At 41.4% G+C, this 14984-nt stretch overlaps 1 protein-coding gene across 3 annotated transcripts in view; it reads right to left on the bottom strand.

Moving 5' to 3' along the window:
* The window catches only part of CAND3 (tobamovirus multiplication protein), a 94673-nt gene extending 81047 nt beyond the window's left edge, over positions 1-13626 (bottom strand). The window contains exons 1-2 of one of the 3 annotated variants that reach the window (XM_010243020.2): positions 13247-13375; positions 12699-12756 (exon numbers count right to left, since the gene is read on the bottom strand). Coding sequence is in view for 1 of the 3 variants with exons in the window: in XM_010243018.3 (XP_010241320.1) it covers positions 13247-13369 (123 nt within the window). In the remaining 2 variants the exon portion in view is untranslated. Of the gene's footprint in view, positions 1-12698; positions 12757-13246 lie in introns of all 3 variants that reach the window. The other 2 variants (XM_010243018.3, XM_088900950.1) reach the window with 2 other exon arrangements.
* Positions 13627-14984: the final 1358 nt, after the last annotated feature.

Consider the following 14984-nt stretch of genomic DNA (forward strand, 5'->3'; position numbering starts at 1 on the left):
AGGGTTTTCATCTTCCGAAAGGGTTGGTTTCTGTGTGTGTTGATGATGTGGTCTTCAATGAGACGTCTTTCTCTTACAACAATGGGTCCTCTCCACACCGCATGGCTTCATGCTCTCAGGACATGCCCTCTATATTGGGTCCGCCACCTGTTCTGGCCCCATGCCATTAGATCACTACTACTGCAACACCGCTCATCTCTCAGCCCACTACAGTCTCTTCACCGGCCCATTCTCTCTCTCCCTCAGCCCACTCTCCTATGGACTCCCTCGAGTCTTCCATGATGTAGTCCAGCACTGCCGCTCCTTCTGCACCTCTAGATCCAGATCCGACGGATTCTTCGGCCTCTACTTCCGCTCCTACTCATGGTATGCAGACCCGCTCAAAATCTGGGGTGTTCAAACCAAATCCCAGATACGCTCTCACTTCGGTTACCACTGATGTTGAGCCCACTTGCTTTACTCAAGCTGCGCGTGATCCGAAGTGGCGTGATGCCATGAATACCAAGTTCTCTGCACTGGTTCAGAACCAAACTTGGACTCTTGTTCCTCCGCCTCAAGACAAAAATATTGTGGGTTGCCGTTGGGTCTTCAAAATTAAGCTTCGCATTGATGGTATCATTGAACAATACAAAGCACGTCTCGTTGCCAAAGGGTATCATCAACAAGGGGGGATTGACTTTTCAGACACTTTCAGCCTGGTTGCTAAACTGTGCACAATCAGGTTGGTTCTCTCCATTGCCACGTCCAAGTCCTGGTCTATCCGTCAGTTGGATGTCAACAATGCGTTCCTTCATGGCTACTTAACCGAGGAAGCCTACATGAGTCAGCCACCCGGTCTTCAGCATCCATCCTACCCCGATCATGTCTGCAGATTACATCGCTCTCTATACGGCTTACGACAGGCTCCACAAGCCTGGTTCACTCGGCTCCACAATTTTTTAGTCACTCATGATTTCATTGAGTCCAAGGCTGACGCCTCACTGTTCATTCATCACACCCCTCGTGACATCACTTTGGTGCTCGTCTACATTGATGATATCATCATCACTAGCTCCAGCCCCGCTCTTGTTGATCAGTTCATTCAGGCTCTTGTTTCTAAGTCTCAGCCCACCGCCGATGGCATGATTCTCTCTCAGTCCAAGTATGCCTTAGATCTTCTTCATTGCACTCACATGGCAGATGCTAAACCGTGCACCACTCCTATGGCAGCTACTACTAAATTCTCCCTGGATGATTCGGACATCTTTGATGATCTAACATTGTACCGAAGCACGGTTGGCACTTTACAGTACCTGACCGTAACTTGGCCGGACCTAGCTTTCTCTGTGAACAAGGTGGCCCAGTTCATGTCCAAGCCCATGGTTAACCATTGGGCTGCTGCCAAGTGTATCCTACGCTACATCAAGCACACCTACACCCTTGGGCTTCATATTCGTTGCTCTCCCTCGACTCGGCTTCATGGCTATAGTGATTCGGATTGGGCCAGGTCCCATGATGACTGACGGTCTCACAACAGTTATTGCATCTACTATGGGCCCAACCTCATATCCTGGTCCTCCAAGAAGCACTCCACCGTCTCCAGGTCCAGCACTGAAGCGGAGTACATGTCCCTTGCCATCCTTGCAGCCAAACTGGTATGGATTCAGATGCTCCTTCATGAAATGGGCTTCTCATCCACATCTTCTCCAGCCTTGTGGTGTGACAATATCGGTGCCATCTACCTAGCTTCCAATCCCGTTCAACACTCTCGTAGCAAGCATGTCGAGCTAGATTATCACTTTGTATAGGACAAAGTTCAACATTGGCTCCTCGAGATCAGATTCCTCTCCACCGTTGATCAAACGACAGATATTTTCACCAAGCCCCTTCATGTTCGACGCTTCTCTTTCCTACGTGACAAGCTCTCCATGGCTAGCACGGCATCGCTTAAGGGGGCGATTTAGAATCTCACGCACTCACGTCACCTTTGCATGAATCATGCATGAGTTGTAATTCATGATAAGGATATCCTCTAGAGTTATTGTTTATCACAAACTCAATCTCAGATAGAGTTATCTAGCCAATGTACTTATCATGTAATCCACCAGCCTTGTATTTAAACCTCTGATCAATCAGTAACTAATATTGACCATTCTTATCTAATTATCAAGCTTTTCTGGGTTCCTAAATCTGCCAATAACATGGCTGACGGACTTGCAAAACAAGGAGAAACTAGAACTCAGCTTTTCTGGGGTCTGATTCCCTAAGAGGGGAATTTGTAAGAAAGATGAGTGGCTAACTAGAGCTTATATAGATTTAGGTATGGAGAACTTATATAGATTGGCTTTAATAAAAATGGTGGTGAAAATATATACTTGAGTGGTAGAAACCATCTCTAGGCTTTTAATGTTTTAACATTGGGTAGTCACTCTCAGTAAGGGGAAAGATAAAACTGTGGACAGTACTGCAACTCCTAAAACCTGCCCATACTTTGGACAGTACTGCAACTGTAGCTTCAGAGGGAAACCCTGTACCAAATGCTGAGGTACCAATAAAATTCCTATACAGATTTTGCTTGTGCTCAACAATTAAAGTCTATATTCATTTTGCATGTGGGAATAAACTGTAAGGACTGTTTTGTGGTGGCATGACACCTATACCAGACATGATACATGCCCAACATGAGCACCTTGATTTTCTTGCTTTTCTTTTTTGTTTTTGCTGTTAATCTTGTGAATGTATATTTCTATCTCTGTCACTAACTAAAAGCAATTCTAGAAATGGATGGATATATGTCAGTAAAGCTCAGGATGTTGTTGCAAGCATGCTGGCTAAAGACTCAGCTATTGGACAAGATGCCATGAATAAAGCTAAAGCCTATCAAAATCTTGCCCAAAACTTGAACCCATCCTTGTCCATGGGCTTAGACCTATCAAAATCTTAAATCTGTACCTATGCATTCTTGTGATATTTTTCCTAATGGGTAGATCAGTAAGTTTTATGGATTGGACCTGTTTCCCAACCAAGGGCCAGGCTTCCATTTTGTTTTTAATTACATTTCTGCCCAATGCAATTTAATTACTATCTTTGTCCCCTTCTTTGTAACAAACTAGTTACTATATTATCCTTTTAGCTTTTACCATAATAGAGGTTCCGCCCCTTCCATTTTTTTCTTTGTAATTAAACACATCTGTACACACTCTCTTTCATATTTATGTTGCATTCAATAGAATAGGGGCTCCATTCATTTTACCATTCTTGATTTATCAAACATATAAATGCAGTTTCTCTGATCTCCCTCTTGCATTAACAGAATTGGATTCCTCTTCCTATACTTGAGGCATTCTTAATGATGTTGCGCGATCCGGCCACTCCTAGCCGGCTGAAACTTGGCTCCTAATTGGCGATGGAGGGTACCTGAGGAGAAGGATGAGATGAAGAATCCTCAGGAATCTCGCCCGGTGGGAACACTCCGATGCTTAAGTTAGAGTTCTGTAAGAAAATGGAGAGTATGGAAGAAGCTAGGAATGTAGAAAGCACAGAGATTGGGATTACCTTGGCCCCTTGGGGGCTGTGGTCCTTTTATAATGGGCCTCTACCAAATCAGGCGCAACCGCCACTGCCAGATCGAGTGCAACCGTAACTATCCTCCTGTGACAGCCGTTGTCTCTAGGGTTGAGGTTACTAAATTATTTTTTGAAGGTCTCCAATCTATTTCTTTCTTACTGTTGAACTATTTGAAGTAAGATGGAGAGTTGGAATACCGAGATGAAATCTACCGGTACTGTGGGACTGGGTGTTGGAGGTAGTAGTGATATTTTTGGGTCCGGGATCATTACTACAGTAAACTTGATGGTACAAATTATTTGGAGTGGGCACAATCAGCTAAGATGGCTATTGGTGCTCATGGAAAATTAGGGTATCTCACTGGGGAGGAGAAGAAACACGATACAGACTCTTCTCGATGGGTGCAGGAGAATTACATGGTAATGTCCTGGCTGTGTAATTCTATGTTACCTCATATTGCAAAAAAATTCCTATGGGCTAATACTACTAAGGAGATTTGGGATGGAGTGACTGAAACCTACTCTCAAAAGCAAAATGAAGTCAGAGCCTATCAGTTAAGAAATCAGGTGATAAGTATGAAACAGGGAGAAAAACCTCTTGTTGTGCATTTCTCCATGCTGAAAACCCTATGGCAGGAAATAGATCACTTAGAAACTGTGGTATGGGAAAGTGTAAATGATGCAGCAACTTATCACAGACTGGTAGAGAGGAATAGGGTTTTTGAGTTCTTGGCAGAGCTGAACCCTGAATCTGACATTGCTAGGCAGCATATTCTTTCTAGGGAAGGTGTCACACTCTCTCAGGCCTATGCTTTTGTCTCTGGAGAGGAGAGTAGGAGGAATGTAATGTTGAGACAGCCTGGGATCGACCAGTCGGCTATGGTTGGTACAACAAAACCTAAGCTGAATGGAGACAAGGGGAGTAGTGAGACTAGAAGAGAAGATAAGAAGGACTTGGTGTGTGATTATTGCAAGAAGCCTAAGCATACCAGGGACACTTGTTGGAAACTTCATCCAAATCTCATGCCTGCTCGGATAAGAAACAATAAGGGAAATGCAAATGAAGCCACTACAGGAGACTCTTCAGCCCCTCTCCTAAACTGATTAGGAATCCATTCCAATAGCAGCAGTGAGAACAAAATTGGAGAGGTTTGGACAGCTTATGAGTAAGAAAGATTCACCCAGCTCTAGCCTTCCAGATGAACAACAGAAATGCAGGAGCTAACTACACCACTTCCTTTGCACATACAGGTAGTTCATATGCAACTGCAAATCTTGCATCCACTTCAGGTAAGGAGGGATCTCCCTGGATTATAGACTCAGGAGCATCTAAGCATATTGCTTTGGCACAATCGCTGGGGACATCTTTCTTTTAGTTCTTTGAAATGTCTTTTCCAAAAATTGTTTGAGTTTGTTCAATTATCTACTTTGGAGTGTGAGAGTTGTCAGTTAGGAAAGCATTGTAGACAGTCTTTTAAACCGAGTAATAAAAGAAGTACTTCGGCTTTTAATATTGTCCACATTGATGTATGGGGACCATATCAAATCCCTTCCATGGGAGGATTCCGTTACTTTCTCTTGTTTGTGGATGATTATACACGACATTCTTGGATAATATTTGATGAGATCACGTGATGAGGTTCCTAAATTAGTACGACAATTCCACCAGATGGTTCTCACACAATTTGAAGTGAGAACTAAGGCTTTTAGATCAGATAATGCCAGAGAGTACTTTGAGAAGGACATGACCACGTATCTCTTAGAATATGGTGTAGTTCATCAGAGCAATTGTGCATATACACCGCAACAGAATGGAGTTGCTGAGAGGAAAAACAGACACATTGTGGAGGTGGCAAGGAGTCTTATGGTGTGTGCTTCAGTTCCTGTGCAGTTTTGGGGAAATACAATTCTTACAGCCGTGCATTTGATTAACCGTGTTCCTTCACGGACTCTGGGGTTTAAGGTGCCATTTAGCCTTCTTTTTCTAGATGGAGAGATATTTCATATACCTGTGAGGGTTTTTCGGTTATGTTTCTTTTGTTCACATTCTTGGCCCTCATCGCAAGAAATTGGATCCTAGGGCCAATAAATGTGTTTTTCTTGGGTATGCTTAAAACCAAAAGGAGTATTGCTGTTATGACCCAGTGTCGAGGAGCAGATTTGTCACTATGGATGTTACCTTTTTTGAATACACATTCTTCTTCTCGAGTGGTTCTCCTCAAGGGGAGAGTTTTGGGGAGAAGAACGCACAATTTGTTCCTCTTCCTGTTTTTATGGTGCCTCCATCAGTTCAGGCAGCATCTACATCAGTTCAGCCAGCACCTACACCTCCATTTTCATTACCTAAGCCACTACGGGCAATCCCACAGCAATATCAGTGCCGGCAGATGATGGTTGACTCCACACATCCTCAACCCACACCACTCTCTGTCAGTCCTTCTGAAACTCCAGATTCAGCTGATACAGTTCCAGGTATTCCTCTTGAGCCTGAGCCTATTATGTTTTCTGATGATAATGTTTCTGTCCCTAACACCATTGTTGCAGCTGATCCTACTGACCTTGATCTTCCCATTGCACTTCGTAAGGGGAAGAGAAAGTGTACAGCCCACTGCATTTCACACAATATTTCCTATAGTGCCTTATCACCCTCCTACTGTGTTTTTCTTTCTTCCCTGGATTATGTGCCAGGAATGTTACTGAGGCTCTCTCCAAACCTGAGTGGAAAACAGCCATGCAAGATGAGATGGATGCTTTGGTCAAAAACCAAATTTGGGAAATAGTTGATCTCCCCCCAGACAAGGAGACAGTCGGATGTCGATGGGTATTCACAGTGAAGTATAAGGCCGATGACAAGATAGAGAGGTACAAGGTAGGGTTGGTAGCAAAAGGGTATACTCAGACCTATGGTGTTGATTATCTGGAAACATTTGCACCAGTAGCTAAGATGAGTTCTGTTCGTATCCTTTTATCTCTAGCAGCCACCTATTCATGGCCCTTGTTCCAGCTTGATGTCAAAAATGCTTTCCTCAATGTTGATTTACAGGAGGAGGTATATATGGACATTCCATAAGGCTTTTATGAAAATGTTGGTAAAAGAAAGGTGTGCAGATTCAGAAAATCTCTGTATGGACTGAAACAGTTACCTAGGGCTTGGTTTGACAGGTTCAGAGAGGCACTCATCCGTTTTGGATACACACAGACACAGTCTGATCACACCCTCTTTGTGAAGAGGAGAGATGCTCTGGTGTCAATTCTGATCGTGTATGTGGATGATATAGTGCTGACAGGAAATAATCTGAAGGAGATTGATGATCTCAAAAAATCATTGCAGCAAGAATTTGATATCAAAGATCTTGGTGAGCTCAAATACTTCTTAGGGATTGAAGTTGCAAGATCCAAGCATGGGATCTTCATTTCACATAGAAAGTATGTACTTGACCTACTACGAGAGACTGGAAAGCTGGGGACCAAACCAGTAGAAAATCTTATTGATCCAAATCACATAATTAATGGTGTGGATGGCGAGTTGGTAAAGGAAGTGAGAAGATATCAAAGAATGGTGGGCCGACTATTGTATTTGTGTATGAGACAACCAGATATTTCTTATGCTATCAGTGTTGTGAGTCAATACATGCATGCACTTCGGGTTCAGCACTGGGAAGCTATTGAGAGAATACTTGCATATCTGAAAAAGCACCTTGGCAGAGACATTCTTTTCTCAAATCATGAGAATCTAAAGCTAGAATCCTATACAGATGCAGACTGGGCAGGATGCTTAGATGACAGGAGGTCTACATCAGGAGTGTGTACCTTTGTAGGTGGAAACTTAATCTCCTGGAAGAGTAAGAAGCAAGCGGTTGTGGCAAGGTCAAGTGCAAAGGCTGAGTATAGATCCATGTCTCATGGTGTCTCAGAACTTCTTTGGGTTAGATCTCTTTTGATTGAGATTGGGGTGAAAGCAGAGGAACCTATGATGTTATACTGTGATAATCAGGTTGCAATCAATATTGCCCACAATCCAATTCAGCATGATAGGACAAAACACATTGAAGTTGATAGACACTTTATAAGAGAAAGGGTAACAACCAGAGAAGTTTGTTTGCCTTATGTCTCTTCAGAGTTGCAGCTGGCTGATGTTCTCACTAAAGGGGTGGCAAAGAACAAGCTTGAACATGATTTACGCAAGTTGGGAATGTGTGACATTTACTCCCAACTTGAGGGGGAGTGTTGAAGCTTAATTAGTTTTATTATGTTTTTCTGAGTAGATGTTTTATGTTAGTTGTTAGATAGGAGGTGGGGACTACAGTAGTTATGTGAGTCCAAATTTTATTATGTTTTTGAGTGTTATATATGTTGTTTTATGTTTTGCCGCCCTATAAGGGCATAGTTGTCTTTGTATTGTTCCTATTATTTTATTATAAATAATAAGTGAAGGGGGCGGCCAGATTATTGCTCACTTTTCTTTTCAACTTCTCTTCTTCTCCTTCTCTCTTCAAGAAACTACTTTCTTTCATATTTTTTAATTCAGCAGACTCCTACTGAAATTAAGCACAACAGGGGAGATAAACTATCTTAACTCCCCCCAAAGAGGTTGGGGCCCCAAACAAAAGCAGTGGAATAGAACTAAAAATAAGCCCAAAACAAAGACTCCCTAAGAACCCCTTGCTTGCCAAACCCATCTGCAAATGAGTTAGCAGGTCTCTTCACCCAACTGTACTTTATCTCAATGTCCTTGGCCAGCCATTTGAATTTTTTCCTTTCATTGCTGTAACTCCACGTACCAGCCTTGTCTTTTAACCAACCAACTACCACCTTCAATTACAAGCCTCCTTATGTTCAATTCTTTTGCTCTTTGGATTCCTTCCAATGCAGCATAAACCTCAGCCCTAAGAGAGTCAGTCGCCTTCACCAATTGGTCCTGAGAAAATTGCTGAAACATTCCCATCCTCATTCCTAAAGACTCCCCCAATACCTGATTGTCCTGGATTCCCTCTACTACTACCATCAAAGTTCAGTTTTACAAAGCCAGTAGGGGGAGGTATCCAGGAAGGATTTATAGTCCTTTTAACCTGGGCAGAAATAGCTACTTTCCAATTTCTCAGCAAATCTTCCAAAGTAACACTAGAGAAAAGATCTGAAGATTTCAGCCAATGGGCCACCCTTACATGGATTAGCTCTATTAAAGTTTCAGCACTTCTCTCCTTTTCTGAGAATATTCTTCATTTTCTTTCTTCCCACAAAGCTCAGCAAACAGCAGCCCTTATTAGCAAATTGAAGATGTGTCAACACACTCAACACCACTTCTTCTTCCACTAGATAAGATGAAGTTATTAGCAAACAGACGATGTGTCAACATACTCAACACCACATCCTCTTTCCCCACTCTCCAACATCTAATTAATTGCATCCTATCCACTTTGATTATCAATCTACCAACTTACCAAGAATATCAGCCACCAAAGTAAAGAAAAAGGGAAAAGTGGATCTCCTTGCCTTAGACCCATCTCTGCAAGAAAGAAATCCCTTACTACGTCAATCAACAGGGTTGAGTAATGGAAGGTTTGTAGACATGACAGATGGTGGTTGTGGCGATAATCACTTTATGAAAAGGTGTGGTGATAAAGTGGTGTCAAACGTTGATTGCATCTACGTCAATCCCCACTGCACTTTTAAGCAAGTGGTAGTAGCATTTCCCCTGGAGAATGACAGATTGTGGCATAAAGTGGTGTCAAGTATTCATGGGCTTTCTAGGAACAGTTGGGATGCTGGTATTCTGCAAAGAGCTAACAATGCTACACCGTGGAAAGCAATGCATGGTATTCTTCCTCAATTCCTTGAGCACATCAGGTATGACTTGGCCTCTGGTTTTAGGATCAGATTTTGGGAAGATGCATGGGTTGGGGATCTTCCCTTGAAAGTGGTGTTTCCTTCATTGTATGCTCTTTCAAGCCTTAAAGATAATCATGTTTCTAATTTTTTTAGGTCTTCTTCTTCCCCTAGGGAGGGTTGGAACTTGGAGTTTGTGAGATACCTGAGAGAATCTGAAATTCCTGCTATGTCTAACCTCTTGAATATCTTGGATAACTTGGTTTTTGATGAGTCTGGGGGAAGATAGACGCGTGCGGAATCTTATCCCCTCTGGATCTTTCACTTGTAAATCATTTTTCTCTTCACTAGTGGCCTTTCCCCCTCCCCATCCTTTCCTTGTTAAAGAAGTCCGGTGTGCCCCTGTCCCGCAAAAAATCAGTGCTTTCTATTGGGAAGCTTATTATGAGAGCATCAACACGGGTGATCTGTTGCAAAAGAAAATGCCAAATTGGTGTTTGTGTAAGTTGAATGGTGAGAGTGTTATGCATCTCTTTATTTCCTGCCCTCTTGCTTGTTGTATTTGGGATTGGTTCTACTCTCTCTTTGGTTCCAGGTGGAGCCCTCCTGTTAGTTTGAAAAGTCTCTTTAGCCCATCCTTCTTGAGATGCACAAAAAGAAGAGGTAGAATTTTGTGGAAGTGTGCAAGAGCAGCGATCGTGTGGACTTTGTGGGAAGAAAGGAACTTAAGAATTTTTTAGGATAAAGAAAGAAACAAGTAATCTTGGAGATTATTACTGTTAGAGTTGCTCATTGGGTGAGGACTTTGAAGCTTTTCTCTGATTTTTCAGTGGAGAACTTTTTCTGAAACTGGAGGTTGATTGTTTTCTCTTCATCTAGGAATCGAAAGGTCTTGAAGGTTTGGTCTCCCCAAAGTGAAGGCTGGAAGAAACTTAACTTCAATGGAAGTAGTTTTGGTAATCCAGATCCCTCTGGAATTAGAGGAGTAATTAGGGATGGGAGTGGGATCATCTGTGGCTTGTTTTCGAGGTCTATTGGGCAGGGTGATTCAGTGAGAGCTGAGCTCTTGGCGGCCATTGTTGGGGTGCAAAAAGCCAAGGAAATGGGAATTACAAGATTAATAGTAAAAGGAGATTCTAAAAGAGTCATTGGCTGGCTGAAAAAAAAATGAGAAGGGTATTATGGCAATTCAGAAATGATCTCAGGCGGTTCAAGCTGCTGTCAAGACATATGCAAATCCAGTTAAGATGGGTGAGGAGGTCTTCTAATTGTTTGGCGGATGGCTTAGCTAAACAAGGCGTGAATAGACATCATTTGTTTTGGGCTCAATGGTAGTTGGGTAGCGAGGCTCTCTGTCGTATTGGGTGTTATCTCTAACAACTTCTTGTTGTACTATTCTCCTTTTAAGTTCTAATAAATCTCTTTAAGTTGCTGATCAAAAAAAAAAGGGTTGTAGACATCCTTTAATCCATTTACACCCTCTCTCCCCAAACCCACACCTCTTGAGAACTTCAAAAATTCCCAATCTACTAGATCATATTCTTTTTCCAGATCCTACTTACACACCAATAGGGGTGTCAATGGACCAGTTTTGGTTGGACCCCGTCCAAATCAAAATCAATTTCGACGGATGGACAGACCAATAAGAGATATTGAATTGGACCAGTTCAGACTTAATGATCCAAAGTATTTATTGAATTGGATCGGACCTGGTCCATCCGTAATAGATTTATATTGGATTGGGTCGAATTGAACCAAAATCTAGTCCATTAAGAATATATCTGTCAATGGTACAGGTTTGGGTTGGAAATTTGGAATCAATCTAAATTAAAACCAATTTGAACAGATTGGATGGTCCAGATAATGAATTGGACCGGTTCAAACTATACATCAAAATGGATTGGACCTGGTCCATTTGTAATGGACTCATATTAGACTAGATCGGGTTGGACCAAATCCAGTCCAATTGACACCCCTACACACAAGTCCCTTCCTTCTAGATATTCTCATTTCCTTAACACTTTCATTTGCTATAAGAATTTTTTTTATCAATAACAACAGATTTCATTAAATAATGATAAGGTCATTTGCTAAAAGAATTTGATACATAATCTACTTATACCCAAGATTTATAATTCAAACTAATTTTCTTTGGATCAACAACCAACCATTTTATCTACACAGTAGAGAGATAAAAAAGCTTTTATCTACACATTCATTCTTTTCTTACAACTGTGCCTAAAAAAGTGATCTCTCCACACCTTATACATCATCCATACTCTTTTCTAACCTTTGTACCCATTCAAACCTCATTTCCATCTCTCTAGTCACCCATCTAAATTTTTTTAATTCATTTCTGTACTATCAAAGAGCTGCCTCTCCAATCTACAGCCACTCCATCACCATTTTTTAATCTCCTTCAATAATTAGCTTGTTGAAGTCCGTCATCCTTGCCCTTTGTACACCTTCCATGATAGCCATGACCTCAGCTCTTAGACAGTCTCCTACTCCAATCAGACCTGAAAACAGAACCATTATATGACCTTCTGCATCCCCAAAAATACTTCCTATCCCTGACGGTCCTGGATATCTCATACTGCTTCCATTAAAATTAAGCTTGAACTTGATGTAGGTTGTATCTTAAATAATTCAACCTATGTAAAACTAGAACCTGCCAAGCTACAACCTTCACATTGACACAATGCTACAACCAATTGAGCTAATAAGCTTTTAGAAATATTTTACTTCTTTCAGAATATAGATTTTCATATTATTATGTAATAAGATTTCTCTTTAATTTTTCTTAAAAGTGGCAACTAATTGAATTCGGGCATACTCCTCGCCTTGCACCTCACACCTTATGCTCTAGGAACCCTGTGTTTTTTACTTGCACTTCCAACCTTTAAAACACTGACTGTGAGCAAGTGTTGAACTTCCAAAGAACAGCCAAAATTTGAGGGGCATTCACGAGTAACTGAAAACATTATTTATGCACAATGCTTTAGATATATTTAAGGAAGCCCACCACTAATAAACTCATCATCCTGCTCAGTCTAATGACCATAGAGTGGAATTTTAACTATGGAGTTGTAGTAACTAGTACATAGATGTATACTCTAAGACCATGAAGTCTGCATGTATGTTTAGGTACAAAGAGAGGAGTTTGAATAATCTCTTCCGTGAGGATTTCAAGATTCGATCTATCAAAAAAGAAAAAGAAAAAAAAAAGATTCCAAGCTTTCTGATGTATGGAAAAGGGTAGTAGAAATATAACACTAAAAATCAAAGCCGATAGTAAATAAAGCAAAAGTGTTGGTAATTTTTTACCAATAACAAGATGAAGATTGTTCACTAGTGTCAATGTTTAGCACACCAAACTTCCATTCTACAGGGGAAAAAAAACATATTTTGTGAAGTTGACGTCTAAGGAATTTAAAGCAAAAACTGAATTCAAATGTCATTAACGGAACTGCTCATACACGCCTTGTATTCATTAACAAACAAAAAAAAAATTGAGTTGACCATTATTCTACCCAGACGAAGTTTAGCTACCTAATAACCACTGAATTGAATCTATTCCCCAATAAACAATAAAATTGTAGCAACCCAGTGTCCCATCCTGCGCAGGATCCACACCGCATTGTTGCATTCCACCCTCAATCCATATACTCTTCTTAAAATCCATCAAGAAATCGCATTTTCAAGTCATTCCCATTCCAAATTTTCAGATTTCGATTCCGCTTCTTCAATTTCATAACCCAACATACAAGACAAATAACATAATCAAAACTATCTAATTAAATACGAAAACCCCCGAATCAAAATAAAAAACAGAAACAAACAAGTTTCAAATCAGAAGCAGCAGCAATTCATACCTGCGAAAATGCAATGGCAGCGATAGAACCATCGACACAAGCAAGCACCACATTAACGACTACCAGGACCGGTGGAAAGCATCGGCCGTTCTCCAATGTGAACAGCATCTCCCAATAACGCATGCACGGAGACACCCTGAATAATCTCCTCCCCTTCCCCCACTCCCAAGTCCCACCCCCCACCCCCTCTCTCTCTCTCTCTCTTCTGTGGCTGACGATGCTGTTTGTTTTCTAAGTACGGTCAGAGTACGGTTCCGAAAGAAGAATCTTACAAAAGTTCTTGCCTCCCCCCTCCCCCCTCTCTCTCCCTGTCTCTCTTTCTCTCTCTGTCTCTGCAGATCTGCTCCTTCGATTCGCTTTTCTGTCCTCTGGTCATGGAAGAGCTAAGAAGAGAGTGCTCGGGGACAAATTTGAACCGAACGAGGTTTAGTGAATTTTGGCTTTCAAGTAGGGGCATTTTCGGCAAAATGGAGTCATCAAAGTCTGTGTCCTTGGAGTTGGAGATGCTCATGGTCTTGTCGGATACTCCCACGTGGCATGCTCTCACCGTGGAGGATCCTCGATCCGTTACAACAATGACATCTATTCCCTAGCACCCACGTAGCCCAAACGCCGATTCCAGGTTTGTAACACTCTCTCTCAGGTAGATCGCAATTATGGTCTACGAAACAAAGAGCTGGGCCCCACCGAAAAGATCCTATAGGCCCAAAATCGTGCAAGTGGTCCAGTTAAAACACGTCACATCAAACGAAAAAACATTTTTAGTTTATTATATTAATTTTATTAAAAACGTTTTATTTGCTAGTGGGGACCCCTGCATGAAGTATTGTTCTCAACCGTCCGATTGGAATTCAGGGTGGCGCTATGAAAATTTAGTTGGTCCTAGCAGTACCACGGCATAAATTTTGCCGTTTGGGACAATATTCTAAGGCCGACATCCATTTTTTTTTTTCACGTGGATGGTTCAAAGTGGCCAAGGCGGCCACGGTGGCCGGGCCCACAGTAGACTCGGAATAAGGTCGTGGCCCGGATTGAGAAATTTCACGCGTGGCCCAACTATACAAGTTGCGGAAAAAGGCATGACCTTTGACACAACATGTTGCCATAGGATGGAACATTGATTTTTAGTCAATCTAAAGGTGTCTATTTGTGGGACCTATGTTTTGATTTGAAATACCAACTCCAAGTTGTCTTTGACTAGATTGAAAGAATGATGGTGAAGGTGTACCAATTGTATCCTTGGTTTGTAATTTGTATCATCGGATGGTTAGAATAAGTGGATTAGAGTTTAAATAAGACCCCTAAAATGGTATTTGGGCTTGCTGGGTTGTGTTGGGGTAATTTGATGGGGCTATCGATTGCCACTTGGCAAAATTTTTTTCTAATAAACCTGGCAAAGCTTAAAAAACTAACCGGCCCAAGCCCACCTCTTTTAAAGAGAGACGCCTTTCATGGTGGAGCCAAGAATTTTTTATGAGGGGGGTCAAAACTTATGAATGGCCATGGGGGATGATGGCTCCTCTAGGTCCCCCTTGGCTCCACCCCTTATGTCTTTGAAACAAGCTACATTTAATGGACCCGATGTATTTGGTTTGATATAAAATAAGGAAGAAATTTTTAAATTGATAAAAAAATTAACTAATAAATTTTGTGAAACTAAAGTAAATTTGCATTTTAGTTGTTATTATTAGAGATGTAGCAAGACATTATTTATCTCTACTAAAATTATTAAGTTTGT

This window comes from Nelumbo nucifera, chromosome 3, assembly GCF_055504915.1.
Source record: "Nelumbo nucifera cultivar China Antique chromosome 3, China Antique-T2T, whole genome shotgun sequence".
NCBI lineage: Eukaryota > Viridiplantae > Streptophyta > Magnoliopsida > Proteales > Nelumbonaceae > Nelumbo > Nelumbo nucifera.